At 38.0% G+C, this 15,326-nt stretch overlaps 2 protein-coding genes across 7 annotated transcripts; one reads left to right on the top strand and one right to left on the bottom strand.

The window, feature by feature from the left end:
- Positions 1–254: 254 nt before the first annotated feature.
- LOC149053875 (solute carrier family 35 member F3-like) lies at positions 255–3,319 on the bottom strand. The gene is made up of 3 exons (XM_089183773.1): positions 3,269–3,319; positions 1,862–1,987; positions 255–773 (listed from the first exon to the last, which is right to left on the bottom strand). The coding sequence occupies exons 1-3, from the start codon at positions 3,317–3,319 to the stop codon at positions 333–335; spliced, it is 618 nt and encodes a 205-aa protein (XP_089039899.1). The 3' UTR covers positions 255–332.
- LOC149053876 (angiopoietin-1 receptor-like) lies at positions 2,344–13,351 on the top strand. Of its 6 annotated transcripts, none has more exons than XM_089196869.1 (21): positions 2,344–2,563; positions 3,732–3,833; positions 4,187–4,220; positions 4,382–4,839; positions 5,614–5,634; positions 6,477–6,728; positions 7,236–7,532; positions 7,892–8,007; positions 8,112–8,176; positions 8,364–8,509; positions 8,679–8,969; positions 9,390–9,511; positions 9,595–9,751; positions 9,978–10,088; positions 10,252–10,430; positions 10,511–10,633; positions 11,429–11,499; positions 11,897–11,937; positions 12,237–12,333; positions 12,424–12,523; positions 13,094–13,351. In XM_089196869.1, exons 2-21 carry the CDS (start codon positions 3,773–3,775, stop codon positions 13,172–13,174), a joined length of 2,823 nt encoding a protein of 940 aa, XP_089052995.1. In that variant the 5' UTR covers positions 2,344–2,563; positions 3,732–3,772; the 3' UTR covers positions 13,175–13,351. The 6 variants fall into 6 exon arrangements, 4 of the variants coding, with proteins under 4 accessions (XP_089052995.1, XP_089053008.1, XP_089053014.1 ...); XM_089196888.1 differs by having other exon boundaries at positions 2,484–2,563; positions 5,614–5,963; XM_089196873.1 differs by having other exon boundaries at positions 2,519–2,998.
- The last annotated feature ends 1,975 nt before the right edge of the window (positions 13,352–15,326 follow it).

Below are 15,326 nucleotides of genomic sequence, written 5' to 3' on the forward strand. Positions count from 1 at the left end.
GCCTGGTGTAATGTTCTGCTGACGTTCAAGAGGATCTTTGAGGAGTTACAGGAAATATTGCGATGTATGATAAGATAATAAATCAAAAGTTTAGTTAGCAACCAAGTAAGTGACAGAAGCAATAGACCCAAATATCATTTATTGGCTTTCCAAACTTTTCCAAAATTCTAACATGGCTCCGAGGCTAAGGAGAATAAAACAAAAGGAATTAATTATTCATCCCTCAACCTCGATGTGATTTTTTTCTTTATTCCTCAAGCCTCGGAGCCAAGTTTGAATTTTAATACATCGAGTGGGTCCTTCATAAGTTGTTTAACACAACAAACGCAGTCTCAATTTAAGATCCGCTCTCTCTTCCGACAACAAAATATTTCCTGCAGAGTCTTTTCGATCTCTTTTGGTAACAGCATAAACAGAAAACCAATCACGATGGAAAATGCAGCAACTATTTTATAACTGCCAAACGCTGCTCCTCGGAAGAGATAATCTGTCACAGCATTGATAGGAATACCGAGAACTGTGCCAAGAGAGATGAACAAGGGGTACGTAAAAGCGATGCCTAAGTTTATCAGGAAGTTGAATATCATTCCCAGAACTGCATTTCCACAAAGATATTTCCAGGGGATATCTTCCCATTTGAATTCCTCCCAACGTGTATAATGAAAGATGACGATTAAGGGCCAAAGAAGTACGGTGCTGAGTAAGCTGAGGCAGGACAGGAACAGGGAAACTTGACCTAATGTAGCATCCCCAATGATCCTTTTAAACCAGACCTTAAAAGCAAAAGAGAAGCGTAACCGACCAGAACTCCCCGAGCGGGGCATGGTACCAAGCGGGAGCCAAAGCGAGCTCGTTTCCAGGACTTTGCGTGGGATTTCAAAAAACAGGTATCATTCTACGAACTAATACTTTTTTGATTTAATGTTTCTACCAAGAAGACAAAATTTTGGTACGATATAAGTGTTAAGAGTATGTGGTCTCTTTTAAGATCAATTCAGTGTGGGTGTGTCTGGATTTAAGCCTAGTTCAAGCTGAAATAAACTAATCGAAAAGCGGCTAAATTTGCATAACTTAAACTAAAGAGGCTGTTAGATATTTGCTCTAGTTTCACGACATGTAAAATAAGATCCTGTAAACAAAACGAGATGAACAATCTGAGCCTCTCTTTAAAGAATTAGAGATTCTTAAATTAACTGATCTTGTTATCCTTCACAATACACTTTTTATGTATCACTATTACTATAATCTTCTTCCATCTTCCCTTGCAAATTTTTTTCAAACAGTAGCATCTATGCATTCTTATAATACCAGGCTTGGTTCTAAATCAACCTGTTACATTAATACCATCAAAACAAACTATAGTAAATTCAACATTCGCTTTGCAGCTGTAAAAGTTTGGAATCATCTTGAACAAAGCATTAAACACCTCCCCCTTAAACATTTAAAAACAAAGTCAAATTAAACATCTTACAGTCTTACTGTTCATGAGTTTTCAACTGGTCTCTTCTTCTTTTTCTTTTTATTTATCTTTTTTTTATTTATTTATTTTTTGTCCTCTTCTTTTTTTTTACCAATAATTTTCTTTGCTCAAGCTTTGGTGCCAACCTACGTCCTATATTTAAACATTATTTACTTTTACTCAGCTAGATTAGCTTTTCAGTTATTTTGAGTAAATGTTACCTTTTTTGTATTAATACATCATGTGTGTAAATAAAGTTAAACTTCTTAATTTGGTAATAAAGCTTCTTCTTGTTGTTGTTACAAGGTTTTCAGCACTCGGATATCCCTGGCATTCATTCTAGACTTTCGCACAGTGGGCATCTCGGTGATCAAAACCCAACCAGTATTTCTCAGAATTTACCTTATACAAAGCAGCTCCGATTGCTGCAGTTACGGACAATATCACACCGACAACATTGGGTCCTGCAAATCCTTCTGCATAAGCCATCATTATTATGCCTCCAATACAAAGTGCAACTGCTGAAATCTGTAGGAGTAAAAAATAAAATGAGACGAGGTGAAGGTCGTTACTGGATTAAGGAGAGATTCCTTTGCGTTTTCCACAAAAAAATGAGGTAAAACCTCCTACATCGAGTTCTGTCGAGCTCCCCTCGTAAAGACATTATTAGAACTACTGAGATACCAAGAAAACTAAAACTAGAAACAGATTCGTAACGATACGGAGAGGAGATATGACGATAGAAACAAAAATCAAACGACAACAGACTTAGTTTATGATCACTGCGCAAAAGCATCATATATCGACGTTCCTATCCTTGCAGTATGCAGACACTTTAAATTTGTCACCAAGGAACTAGTTAATTTGTCACCAAGGAACTAGTTAATAAGACCTTCGATGAGCTTCAGTGCGAAACTGGTACAGAAAACTTGACTCCAAGTTCGCAATAGAAGCAGACGTCACCCCATCACGATCAAGTCACGCGCCACAAATTATTAATTTGAGTCTACTCTCGGTCATTCTCGACACGTCAAGACACGAATTGACATGCTTGACATACTGCTCGTTTCTCTGTTAATTTTTGCAACTGAATGATGGCAAGAGGTTAGTGTTGTTCGCTTGGCTGTTTATTCGCTATCAGCTTTCTTAACTCACGCTTTCGTGCTGAAAATTATGGTGAAGTATTAGAGAGCAGAACCAAAAAGGAAAAAGCCTTGTAAGGGAAGACAGTAGTCGGTTAGAAGATATTCAAAGTCGTGAGTGATATTCGTTCAAGCGTGCGAGCAAAATTATTCGAATGTTGTGCTACAAAGGATAAATGAATTCTCTTCAAAAATTGTATCGAGCGTTGCTCTCATTTTAAGAGGCTGACACATATTTGTGTTTAGTTTATTTACAACGACGTGCTTTTCTTGGTTTCACTGAAACGTCACGTCGCAGCGGGTTGAGTATGAAACAGGATCCAGCGCTTTGGTAGAGTATTGTTTATCCTGCTATAAACTATTTGCAGAGGAAAATACCACATCTATCAGAGGGTTGGTAAGCAATAGACTCTTAACTTTGTGGATGGTCTTGTGGGGTGATTAGTCTCTAAACTGGCGTCAAGAACAGCCGTGAAGAACAACTTTGGTTGCCTAACTGAGTTGAACTCATTTGCAGTGGTGACTGTATTTTAAGCATATTTAGATCCACTTAGAAACCAATCTCCGCCACGATGGGTGACAAACTGATATCGTACAACGAGAAAGCGATTCTCAAACAGAATATCTACACAGGCTAACCACGTAGCGTGTGTAGAGTCAGATTTGCCGTCCAGCAAATTGGCATTTTAAGTGCTGCGAACATCATTTTCAACGACATCTGTATATCATTTTTAATTAATTTCTGCGCTACTGAACCCTATTGTTCCATTAGGGATCGCAGGTCGTCTTTAAGATAATTATGATCCAGGAAAGAATAACATCCAGGTTCACGTATATTCTGGAGAAGAATGGTAGGAGTCGTTAGAAATATGTTCGTGCAGATTCTTTCAACTTAATAATCGAATTCAACTGATTTAGCTGATTTCGGATGATACATGACAATTTGGTGTTATGTAATGACTCGATTCTAATTTATAGATATTCATGTCTCTCCGCGTATCGAGTTTACTGATTAATCGCTCTTTTTCGGTTTGCTTAGAATTTAAAATGTTTATCCGTTTTGTATCAAAGTTATTGACTGTACGGTAAGCGAATTAATGTTCGTGTTTGTCTTTACATCTTTATATTAGATTGAAGTTTTTCCACTGGTAACCACCTTTACGACATAGAAATGACTCAAGTCTGGACCATAGTTGCCCTTACCTTCTTGAGCGCCATCTTGGCTCGTTGCGGTTGGTAGAAAAAGTTCTATTCATTTTTGATTCAGATGCTATGCTGATCACAGCCGAGTGATAATACATGATAGAGACGTCTTACTCTCGGAGGAGGGAGATAACGATGAAAAGCTATTCACGGCAACTGAATTTCTACAAAGTTTAAGTGTGAGACTGTAAGAACTGCCCTGGCAAATAAAACGTATGGCACGTTTGCAGTACATCCATCAATAAGGAGTTATATAAAAACTCGGTTATGTTATTAAATGAGATTTTCCCCTTTTTCTATTAAAAAGTTTTATTATAAAATTTTATTACAATAACTATTATTTTAATAATCATTTACTTTACTTTCTTTTACCGATAAACAGAAATTAACCCCAATCAAGTGCATTCTAATGTAAGGTTAGTACGCTTAACATTCCACTGAAGTGCTAAAGCTAAGAGCTCTGTATAATATTTCTTTTAGTTGTATATACTTGTTTATTCATTCATCTTCCTATATCATATATTTATTCATTACATGCCTCTTCATTATTTCCTTTTCATTGTTTCTATATCTTTAGCTGCATTCCAGCATTTCCTCCAGTGAATACCTCCGCAAAAAACGCTTCCTGTATATTTTACGAGTATGAAGGCGAATTCTGCAAAAACATAACCAGAAGTCTATACGTTTATGGTGATCAGTCCACATTGGAATCTGGTGAAAGGGAAGCTGTGAACTTTAACCGTTACTTTAAAGTTTTCAGTGGGATGGCGCCGGAGTGCAGGCTCCCAGTTAAAGACTTGTTCTGTGCCTATATTTTCCCCCACTGCGATGAATCATTGGCTCAGCTTAAAGAGCGCCGTATTTGTCGCAGCTCATGCGAATATTTGCAAGTCGTTTGCCAAAGGGAAATTGCCTTGATCAGAGGACTACCGGCCTTTCAATACTTCATAGACATGTTAAATTGCTCGAGCTCTAAATTTGCTTCAGCTAATGGTGGCGATGCTCCTGAGTGCCATCAATGGTACGATCTTCCTGGTAGGTATAGCAGCGTCATCATTAACTCCTTTATTTGAAAAAGTTACCCTCATCATCTGTTCATGTTGTTTGAGAGTTAAAGAACCCTTTGGGTTTAACAGGTTCATTGCGCTGTGTATCTGGGAGAAGATATATTGCACCATGTGGTGCCTCTCCCCTCCCAGGTGTATTAATGGGTACCAGCGATTTGTCGGGGAAATTTTCTGAAGTGCAGAGGGAGGAGGGGGGAGAGGTTACTAGCGATTGATAAGAATCCCATCGTTGGGGAATAGTTATACTTAGTATATTCTAAAACAGTGGATAGCTTTGGAGGCGCGTTCTGATTGGCTGCTCAATCTCCGAAAATTCTTTGCTCTTTACCTCCGATCAATTCGCGCGGAATTTGCACCCGAAAATATTGTGATCGTTGCAAGAATAAATGAGTTAAAATCATCTTTTATGTGCTATATCACCCTACTATTTTAGTACTTACTAAAACACCTATTCACCACAGTGTCCGTGGTTAGCGGTGGATATTTATCTCGCCGCTTCGCAGCTCGGTAAATATCCACCAGTAACCACCTCCACTTTGGTAAATAGCCGTTAATTAATGTCACGAAAAGAAGGAACGCTCCGGCAGCATGTGAGCCACGTGCATTGGCTTGTGTGAAGACACAAACATATAAAAAAATCAAACGCCAGGAAATAGCTGTAATATATTTAGCCCATCATATCGATGAGACAATTTTATATTTTCTGACCTCAGCTACTCTCACTTTTCTCCATTTCCCATAGGCGATGACACTGAAAGTACAGGTCTGTTGAACTGTTTTTCTACGTTCTCTAGTAGGATGCAGTCTGATGCGTCCACAGTGCTTTGAACAAAAAGATCAAGATTTGATAAAAAAAAATAGATGATTTCTATATATGTTAAGTTATGCTTCAAGCGATGACATAAAGTAACTAACATTTTATCCAGGCTTCTCGCCATCCCGGTCGACATCACTCCACGGTCTAGCACTTCAAGTCCTTTGAGGTTGACACAAATGAAGGGAGTAGTCCCTGCAACTAGTTCCTGTGACTAGTCCCGAGGACCAAGTCCTTTCGTATGAACTACCCAGTTTCACCACAAAATGTAGTTGCAGGTAACAAAATATGGTCCACGAATTCAACAAGTTCCCGGGACTTGTTCCCCCAAATTATCCAGGTCCCTGTGTATGAACTGTTAAGGCGACAAGTCCTAGCAATTGCGACTAAATGAGAGTAATCCAATCATTGAACAGTATTTTAGTTCCCATGGCGTATACAGTATACAGAACCTTCGTCAAAAAAACAACACAAAAAAAATTGTGAATGACTGACCAATTTTATAGATAGAAAAGATGCTGTTTTATTGACGTGACCGTTTTCTTCTATGTTTTGGGGTTAATTTTCTAAATTCAGTTCCACTGTTTAGGATCGCTCCTTGTTCGCTGAATTTTAGTGAAAGCGCCATAAATTTTGCTATTTCGATGTGAAACAGGTACCAGCAGTGAAACTCTTCAAGGGACTTGTCCCCACAACTGGTCCCATCGTGTTAACCGCAAGGCGGACTAGTGCCTTAAACAAGTCCCTGCTACTTTGACAGTACCTTAAAATCTAGATGTGATTTATGTCAGATTGTTACTACGGTGTGGGAGTTGGTTACCGTGGCAACATGAACGTCACTCGGTCTGGTCGTACATGTCAGTCGTGGAAATCTCAGTGTCCTCATCGTCACTGGCGGATTCCTAAAGATGTCGCTAATTTCAAAAATGACTCGAACATGTGTCGTAACCCAGACAGCAGTGCCCCGGATGGACCATGGTGTTATACAACTGACCCAAATGTTCGATGGGAATACTGCAACGTACCTCGATGTCCCTCTAGAGGTAAATTTAGTCATTAAGAGAACTTATGCGAGAGCCAAAGAGCGCAAGTAAAAATGGAAGATTGAAAGTATAAATGAAATTAAAGAATCATTTTAAAACTCTTTTTAGAACATAATATACAGACATATTATTCAGATACTGACGAAAAACAGTTTAGGATGTCATATTTTGTGACATCATTTCCTTCGCTTTGTTTCATGTGGAGACAAATTTCGTAGAAGATTTCACAATATTACTCAAGGTCGGTCTTAGAGAAAACGCAGATCAAGAGTAGACTTAAGCAGATTAATTCCAAGGCTTTCTTTGATCATGGTATAATGACTAAGCAGCTGAAAGATTATTGTTTAGAGATCTCTATCGTTTATCGATGGCTTTAATGTAACATGATCTCAGTCCTCTCGGACTCCAGATTCTGCCCCAGTTCAACTAAAGGAACACAATCTTCTTTACTGTGAACCAAAATGTTTAAGAGATAAAGAGTGTTTTTACTTATCCTTTTGTTACCAGTTCCAGAAGAGGCTCCCACTTTCCTTAAAGGCCATCCTCTCAATTCAACAGCCATTTTAATCTCATGGAAGAACATACCTCCCTCTCGTCATGAAGAAAAACTATTGGGTTATCGGATTCAATACCGGAGCAAAGGGTCCGAGCTCTATGATGAAGCAAACACAACGAGCAACCTGACTCAGGATGTTCTGACGAAGCTTGTTCCAAACACAGCATACGAGATTATGGTCAATGGGTTCAATAAAATTGGCCACGGGCGAAGTAGCACGGTCCTTGTTTTAAAAACTCTGTCTTCTGGTATGTGGGGTATATACTACTTTCAATTAAACTGACAGTCGACAGTTGAGAGCTTTGTTGATATCCGGGTGCCAATGACACGTTGCAAGCAGATGCTATAACTATATTATCATGAGTGGGGAAATGAGGTCAAATGCCACTGATCGTGACGGGTGGAACTTCATATCATATTTCTCTCTTCCGCTTTTATAACTGGAAGTCTCATCCTTTTAGCATTAAACTAGCCGTATTTTACTGTTTGGAATTCTTGAACCAGCCAAACAAATTTTTTAGTTTGTAATTTTCTATTTCTTTTTCATCCATCTGTGTTCCTTTTTTATCTTTTTATCTCTTCCCTGTGTTCTTTGGTTGATTTTCAGGTGAGGAAATATTACAAGTTGACTTCCAGCTGATTATAGATTCTGATTTTAGTCGCGATCTACTCAACAGTAGCAGTAAAAGGTTCTTGGAAATGGCTGAACTCATTAGAATTTCAGTAAGGAACAATTGGTTTGATAAAATTTTGATTGGTGTATGGCAAAGTAGTGCTTTCAAATTTTTGCATGCTCTGTTTTTGAACAAAACATTTGTTTCTTTTAGATAAAACACCACCTCAACAAATCTTCTATTTTGAAGACATATGACGTCATAACTATACATTTTAGGTAAGAAACTATTTTTATCCTCGTTTAAAGATTTCGTTGGCCATTTAAAGCCTATATTGGCCACTTTTTGGTTTCTAAACACCCTTACTTTCAATGGTTCATTCGAGAAAAGCAGCTTTCATGACAAACATTATCTTATTTACCGCTGATGAAGTATTCTTGAGAACTTTGTTAATTTTTTTTTTAGAAATGGCAGCCTGAGGGCAGACATTAAAGTCCTTGCAGCAATAAATACGAACACAACCGACAACGATGATGCTCTTAATCATTTTATAGGACGGATGCGTTCGTCGTTTGGAAATCGGCTTAAAATTACTTCCATATGGGTTCAGGGTAGGTAAAGCTTTTTAGATGCGTATAAGAACTACCCTACTCTCAGATCATCTCCTCCCCCCCCCCCCCCCCGAAAAAAAAAATGAATGACTCCACATAATATGGGTTGTGTAGTTTTAAAGCTGCTGTTTTTTAGTTATGTATTGTTGATTCTTCCTTCTTTCGCTAGAAATACCGAGGTCTCCTAAAAGTTTCTCCGTAAAGAATGCACAGAAAAAATATCTTATTTTGACATGGGAGGAGCCAGAGTATGGCAGCTTATACCAGATACAAAACTACATTATAGAACGAAAGATATCAAGACTGAAGAACTTTACCGCACTTTGGACAATTCCTTACCCTGAGACCACGATGATTATGGAGAACTTAGATCCCTCCACAGAATACACCATCAGATTATCAAGCAACAATAAGTATGGGAGGTCAGAGGGTGTATTGTTAACACAAAAGACACTGCCAGGTAATAATAACACCCAGAGTGGGTTTCTTCCTCCCCAAATGACCAGCACCAAGTTGATCTTTACATGTGTACAGGTACCTTCCAAAAGGAAATTGTTCGAAAATTCACCAAGCTAGAGAAAAGGGAAGGGAATTGTCAACAATAACAACTGATGTCATCCAACGCTAGGACAAGACGCGATCATAGTGTTTGATACTTGTGTTCAATAGTATTAAATAATTTCGCTGTAATTTTCTTTGTTCTCAAATTAATGTAATATAAAAGAGTTCAAACGTGAAAACAAAGGTATCAAGGAAAAAAAGTTTCAAGTTGTCTATTTTTCTTACTGAAGACACAAATTGACCAAAACGCTTGTACGGGAAAGGTTAATGCTTCATGTTATTTGCTTACGATAAGCATTTGCTTTTTTCCAAATTACAGACAGATTCATCAGAGATTTGATGTTGGTTATAGTCTTACCCTTGTTCTTAGCCGCTGTATTTATATTGGCTATTTGCTTAAAGTTTCGGCCAATATGTAAATCAAAACAGAAGAGAGAAGAGGTAATTTGACTTGAATTTTTTGATAAAGTTATTCAGTGATCTAATGTTTGAAAGAGTCATTCGCGGTTGCATTGTTCTTGAAGATTGAGCTCTCCATGAAAGTTGGAGACTGCGCGGAAATTCCCAGATCAGATGTTACTCTCCAAGACAAGCTGGGAGAAGGTGCATTTGGGGAAGTGTACAAAGGCTTGGTACGCGTGGGAGAACAAGTGAGAGCGTGCGCAGTAAAAAAACTTAAAGGTAAACATTCTTGATGAAGCTTTAAATTTGATTGCTTGACTGATTTTCTTAGTTAATAAGCTCAGTAAATTAATAAGTGAATGATCGATTTACAAAATTTATGATTGGTTGATGATTTCTTGATTAAAAGTAAATGCATTAGATGCCTTTCAAGTGTTTGATACAAATTTGTAAACACATTTCCTGCCCCTTGGATATCAGTAAAGCTTAGAATATTTCTTTGTAGTGAATGCTACAGAAACAGAGAGACGGGACCTGATTAACGAGCTTGCAGTCATGGTCGCAGTTGGTGAACATCCCAATGTCTTAAGTCTTATTGGAGCTTGTACCAAGACTGGTAACTTTTAGTTGATATTTATTGATGTTCTACCTGAAGTTTCCTTTCAAGTTTCGTCCTTCTTTGTAATAATAAATTCCCAATTATGCAACACAAACAGTTCAACACTTTACTGCAATTCTTGATTCACGACTTTAATATTTAACTTTGTCACAAATTCTAGAGCCAGTATTGATGATTGTCACTTTGGCCCCGAATGGCTGTTTGTTGCACCAACTGAAGAAGAATAGAGAAAATCCATACGACAGTGTTTCGAAAAAGGAAATGAACTTCACGCCCCAAGACAAAGTGAAGATCGCAAGAGATGTAGCTCGTGGAATGCTACACCTGGCCAGCAAAAAGGTTCAAGATCCAATAACGAATTTAGAGAAATATTTACTTTCTAGAGGATTATTTGATTTCATTTGGCTTCTCTTTCTTAGTGTGTTCATCGTGACCTTGCAGCAAGAAACGTGCTTCTTGGCGAAAAGAATGTTGCCATGGTTTCCGACTTCGGTCTGTCACGTGATGTCTACGAAAGTGGTGAATACGAAAGTACATCCGGGGTATATACAGTATTCTCGTGTTTAAAAAATGGGAAGAGTAGTTAAAACGACAAACTATTGCTTATTTTTTATTTCATGGAATGCATGCTAAAATCTGTAGTTCCAGCTACATCGTATTGCAAAGATTCAACCTCCTTTGAAGTGTTACGGTACACGTTAACCGACAGAAAGAACACTTTGCTCTTTAAACCCACCTACCTTATGAAGCAACGCGTCTAAAATGAATATGAAAACGATCTTCGAACTTCGTCTTAATATATGTTAAATCTTACGAATAAGCGACTCTTATGAAATGAAAGCAATAACAATGAAAACAATAAAAATTCTCTAAAGTATTTTGGAAATTCTAGAAGATTACAACACAACTATTTCAGTAGAATTACACCATTATTACAAAACCTAACAGAATTTTCTAGAATGTTCCATTGTATGTTATTAGAAGGTTCGAGTATCCATGTCACCGTGAGTTAGCGTTCTAGAAATTTCCAGAAACTGCTATTTACATTCACTATCCATAGCAGAAGACACTCGTAAATAACAGCTGATATTCTCATTAATCAGATATCCAGCAGACTTTTTCCAATTCGTTTCAAGCAATTAACGCATTCGGGGATCCTTTGGCGGTGCTGAGTCCCCTTGTGGTCCTCGCAATCTCAGTTTATCTCCCTGAGCCGATGTCGTCTCAACGTACAACTTTAAAAATTCATGATTTTTCGTAGTACTATTTTTCAGTATTATTTCAAACTGGATTGTTTTTACTTAAACTGTGCTTTAAAATTTTTCTTCCAAAAAAAGGGAATATTACCAGTTCGCTGGATGGCTCTTGAGTCTTTGGAGGATTACACGTACAATACTAAAACAGATGTGTAAGTTAACTCTGTGAGGAATTATGAGGGAAAGTTAAAATTGTAAAGCTACATCCTATAAGCGAATAGGGGTCCTAAAAACTGATTAAGCTTTGAAGCTATTTTATGGTCTCTGAGTGTTTTCCATTGAAATTAAGCAGCAGATACTTCCCTCGTCATGATAATGAAGCTCTAAGAACAAGTCGGGTGCTCTAAGCATACTGATGCACTGTTGTAATGTTAAGATATAGCTCAGATGCTATATCAGAGTCATGCTTTCCTTTAAATACTGGTCATATCGAGATATAGCTAGTAATAATGGTGGGGTTATAGCGTTATTGCAATTTGGAATCATAATTCCGTTAGAAATAAATTTGTTTTCATTGTAAAATGACCTAATAGTGCTGTTTTGCGACAGATGGTCCTTTGGAGTGTTATTATGGGAGATTGAATCTGGAGGTAAACAGTTTTAGCATAGAGACTTTTTACCTATTTCATATTAAAGGATATGTGAGTAAGTTCAGATTTCGAATACCCAAACAAAACATCATCATCCTCATCGTCATGTTAAATATCTGCTGCAGATATAGGGTTATCATGTCAACTGCACACGCTATTGTATATTGCACGTATGCTCTCGACTTATTAGAGTTTTCAAAGTAAGTCTACTGTATAATAATTATCATTAGTCGTCTTACTGAGACAAGCTGCCGATTAAACCATTAACAAAGACTGAACTCTTTAACTTTCCTTTCAAGGTAAAATGCCGTATTCTGGTCTTGGCGGAATGGAAATAATAGAATTTCTGAAAGCAGAAAAAACTTTAGCCAAGCCGGATGGATGCCCAGATGAAATGTAAATAATCTTGAATGGAATAAGACCCCGGTCTGCCACAGTTGTTCAACTCTGAGGTGCGACTAAACAGAATCGTTTTTCTTTTCACAGCTACGATATGATGAAGTCATGCTGGAGTTTGGATTCTACAAAGCGTCCATCATTTTCTGAGCTTTTGGAGTCACTCGAGGAAAAAATAAAGAGGAAAAGCGTAAGAATTTAATAGTCACCGAAAAAGCTTGTGATTGTCTGTACTCCTTGCATCAGGAACTGGAATTTGATCGGGAAAGAGTAGAAGGAAATAGATGAAGAGCTCTTTGTGGGCTCATATGCTCAATAATGTTTGTTTCACTAGTTTATCTTGTTGGTATCGAAGATGACGTAACTTTTATTGCAAGTTAATTAGCGCGACGATGGTACTTATGTGGAGTAAGTTACTAAGATGGTCCACTGATGGGTTGACCTATTTATGGGTGTGTTGTGTTCAGTTGCGATTGAGTGAAGGAAGAGGACTTTGTTTGTGTTAAAGAACATCACAAATCACTTTAAATTACTTTTGAAGTCAGGATTAAAGAAATTACATCATGATACTTGACAAACATTGATGAAAATGCTTAAAAAAATGGATCCAACGGGAGAAGGAATATTTAATACAAATTTTCACATTCATGATCAGTAGAGCTGTGTATCGTTCAATGAGTAAAAAGAAATGAATGAAGAATTTGTTCTTTACCTTTATCTAATGCATAGGCTTATTACCGTTTGTTTTATTTTTTTGTAGGATGTCCTGAAGGGTGAGAACTGTCTTGAACTGGATATCAAAGGAATTACAAATATCTCAATGGGCGAAGGTGATGACTAAGATGGAAACAACTACCAAATAGCTTAAAGAGCTTTTGTAGGAGTTCAAATACTTTTAGGCTAACATTTAAATTCATTTTGGTCATCTTTCGAGATTTTCTTTTCAGTAGTCATTTGCACAGCGTATTCGATGGAAAGCCTTTCATGTTCGCATGAATAAAATATTTTCATTTATCTATGTCTTTGTATGTGATCCAAAGAAATCGTTGTCGTCCATCATAAGTAGCAGTGAACTTTATTATTGAATTCATACCCTGACCTAACTGCGAGAAGTGGACACGTTTTTCAGTTCATGAAGCCTTTAGCAAGTTACGTATTATTGTATTATTGTACGCAAATTATTGTATTTCTTCATTCATTTACTACCATCCAGTTCGTTAGTTTTCTTTGTCCCGCCACCCTCTTTACCGATCTAAACCGCAAAACCAAAAATCCCAAAGCCCCCCTCCTTATTGAAGAATGATAAGTACCTCTCGCTTGCCTTCGTCCATGGTGGCACTAGAAAACGCTCCTCGACAACTAGTAGCCTCAGAACAGATCTCCCGCTTACAAAGTGGAACGAGCGGCGAAACATTAGTTCCCAGCCCCGACTCTCCCCGCATTCGCCTCGCTGAACAGCACGCTAATCGTCAAGTTGTGATTGTTGATGAAATCGCTTTCATAAATACAGCCGAAGAGCAGCTTTGCTAAGATTAAAACTCGTGTTAATGGAACCGACGACGCGAAAGACGTATTAATAGATTCTCAAAGCGCGTTTTGTCATAAGTGTTTTCATGCTTTAAGAACTGCAAATCAAATCAGTTATTTTAATCAAAGGTGCTCTTGTATTACTTTGTTCGAGAAAAAATTCAAAAGTTTTTGGGCTGCCATTTTTCTTTTGAAACTCCTTGCAGAATCTTGTCAGGAAAAGCAAGATCACAAGAACTCCGGCAGAAAGTGTGAATATATATATGCATTTGTGCATCGCTCCTTAAGCGACCCATTTGTACCTATTCATCGTCGCAGAAGAGAGGGTTCAGTTTTGAGCCGATTATCGACGCTGATTCGTTCTCATTGATCTCCACAAGGAAGCACTGTAGGTGATAAACGACTTTAATGTATCACGATAACATTTAATGCTTAAGCACACCATTTCAGTCTCATACTGTCTCGAGCTAACAATTGTATCGCACTTCTGTACTACCAAAGTGTACTACTAGCAGTGTTTGGCAGTTTATGCTGTTAACAGAAAAGGTCGAGGAAACTCTACAGGAAGTATTTTGTTGTCGGAAGAGAGGGCAGATCTTAAATTGAGAGGAATCCACTCCTAAGGTTTAATGGAGCGTCTCAAGTTTGGGACACCAACTCTTTGTCTTCGGGTTTATGGCTTCTGACACTTACTCGGTTTCTTACTAACCTTTTTAAACAAATCAATCTTTTCATGTATCGCAAGATTTCCTGTAACCCCTCACAGATCCTCTTGAGCGTCAGTAGAACATTTCACTAGGCTAAGAAGACCTGGTTAGACGAGGAATATCCCCTGCGCAGCGATTGTCTTCAAACGAAATGTGCTGAAATAAACACATTATTAATTTTGTGTACAAATAGTTGAACTCCGGTTTTCGCCGGAAGACAGAGAGTAAGCTTTAGCTTTAGTCTATACCAGCCACATGTAACCTGTAAGCTATAAGCTTCTAACCAACCTGAAGGAACATTGACGGTCCAACGGGACGAGAGTGTTGTGGTCTCTTTATTCAAGGACTGTTCACACGCAGACTTGTAGAATTGAGATTTACAGTAAAAAGTACAGACAACTCAAGGAAATTTGGTATTATCAAGTGAGTTGATAACGTAAATTGGCCACCGTTAAGACAAAGGTGATGGTGATCTTTAGAGAGCCGAGGTTAAGATATTCAAGAACAAATATAACGTTGACGGTTCGTTGCAACGACTGCTAAGTCACTTCTGAGGCATAACCAGGCGACGACCACTACCCAGTTTCTTAACGGTATTTTTAGCGGGAGCGCCGTTGTCAACGGACTTTCCCGTCCTCTTGCTAAACCACTCTTAAGACCGGAAGTCACAAATCATCAAACTGTCACTGAAAGGTTCCTTCAAACTTTTAAAGAGTATCAGATGTTTGTTTAGAAATGTCAAGTAATGCTAAAAATTGC

The sequence above is a fragment of the Pocillopora damicornis genome, chromosome 1, assembly GCF_964200805.1.
Source record: "Pocillopora damicornis chromosome 1, jaPocDami1.2, whole genome shotgun sequence".
NCBI classification, from domain to species: domain Eukaryota; kingdom Metazoa; phylum Cnidaria; class Anthozoa; order Scleractinia; family Pocilloporidae; genus Pocillopora; species Pocillopora damicornis.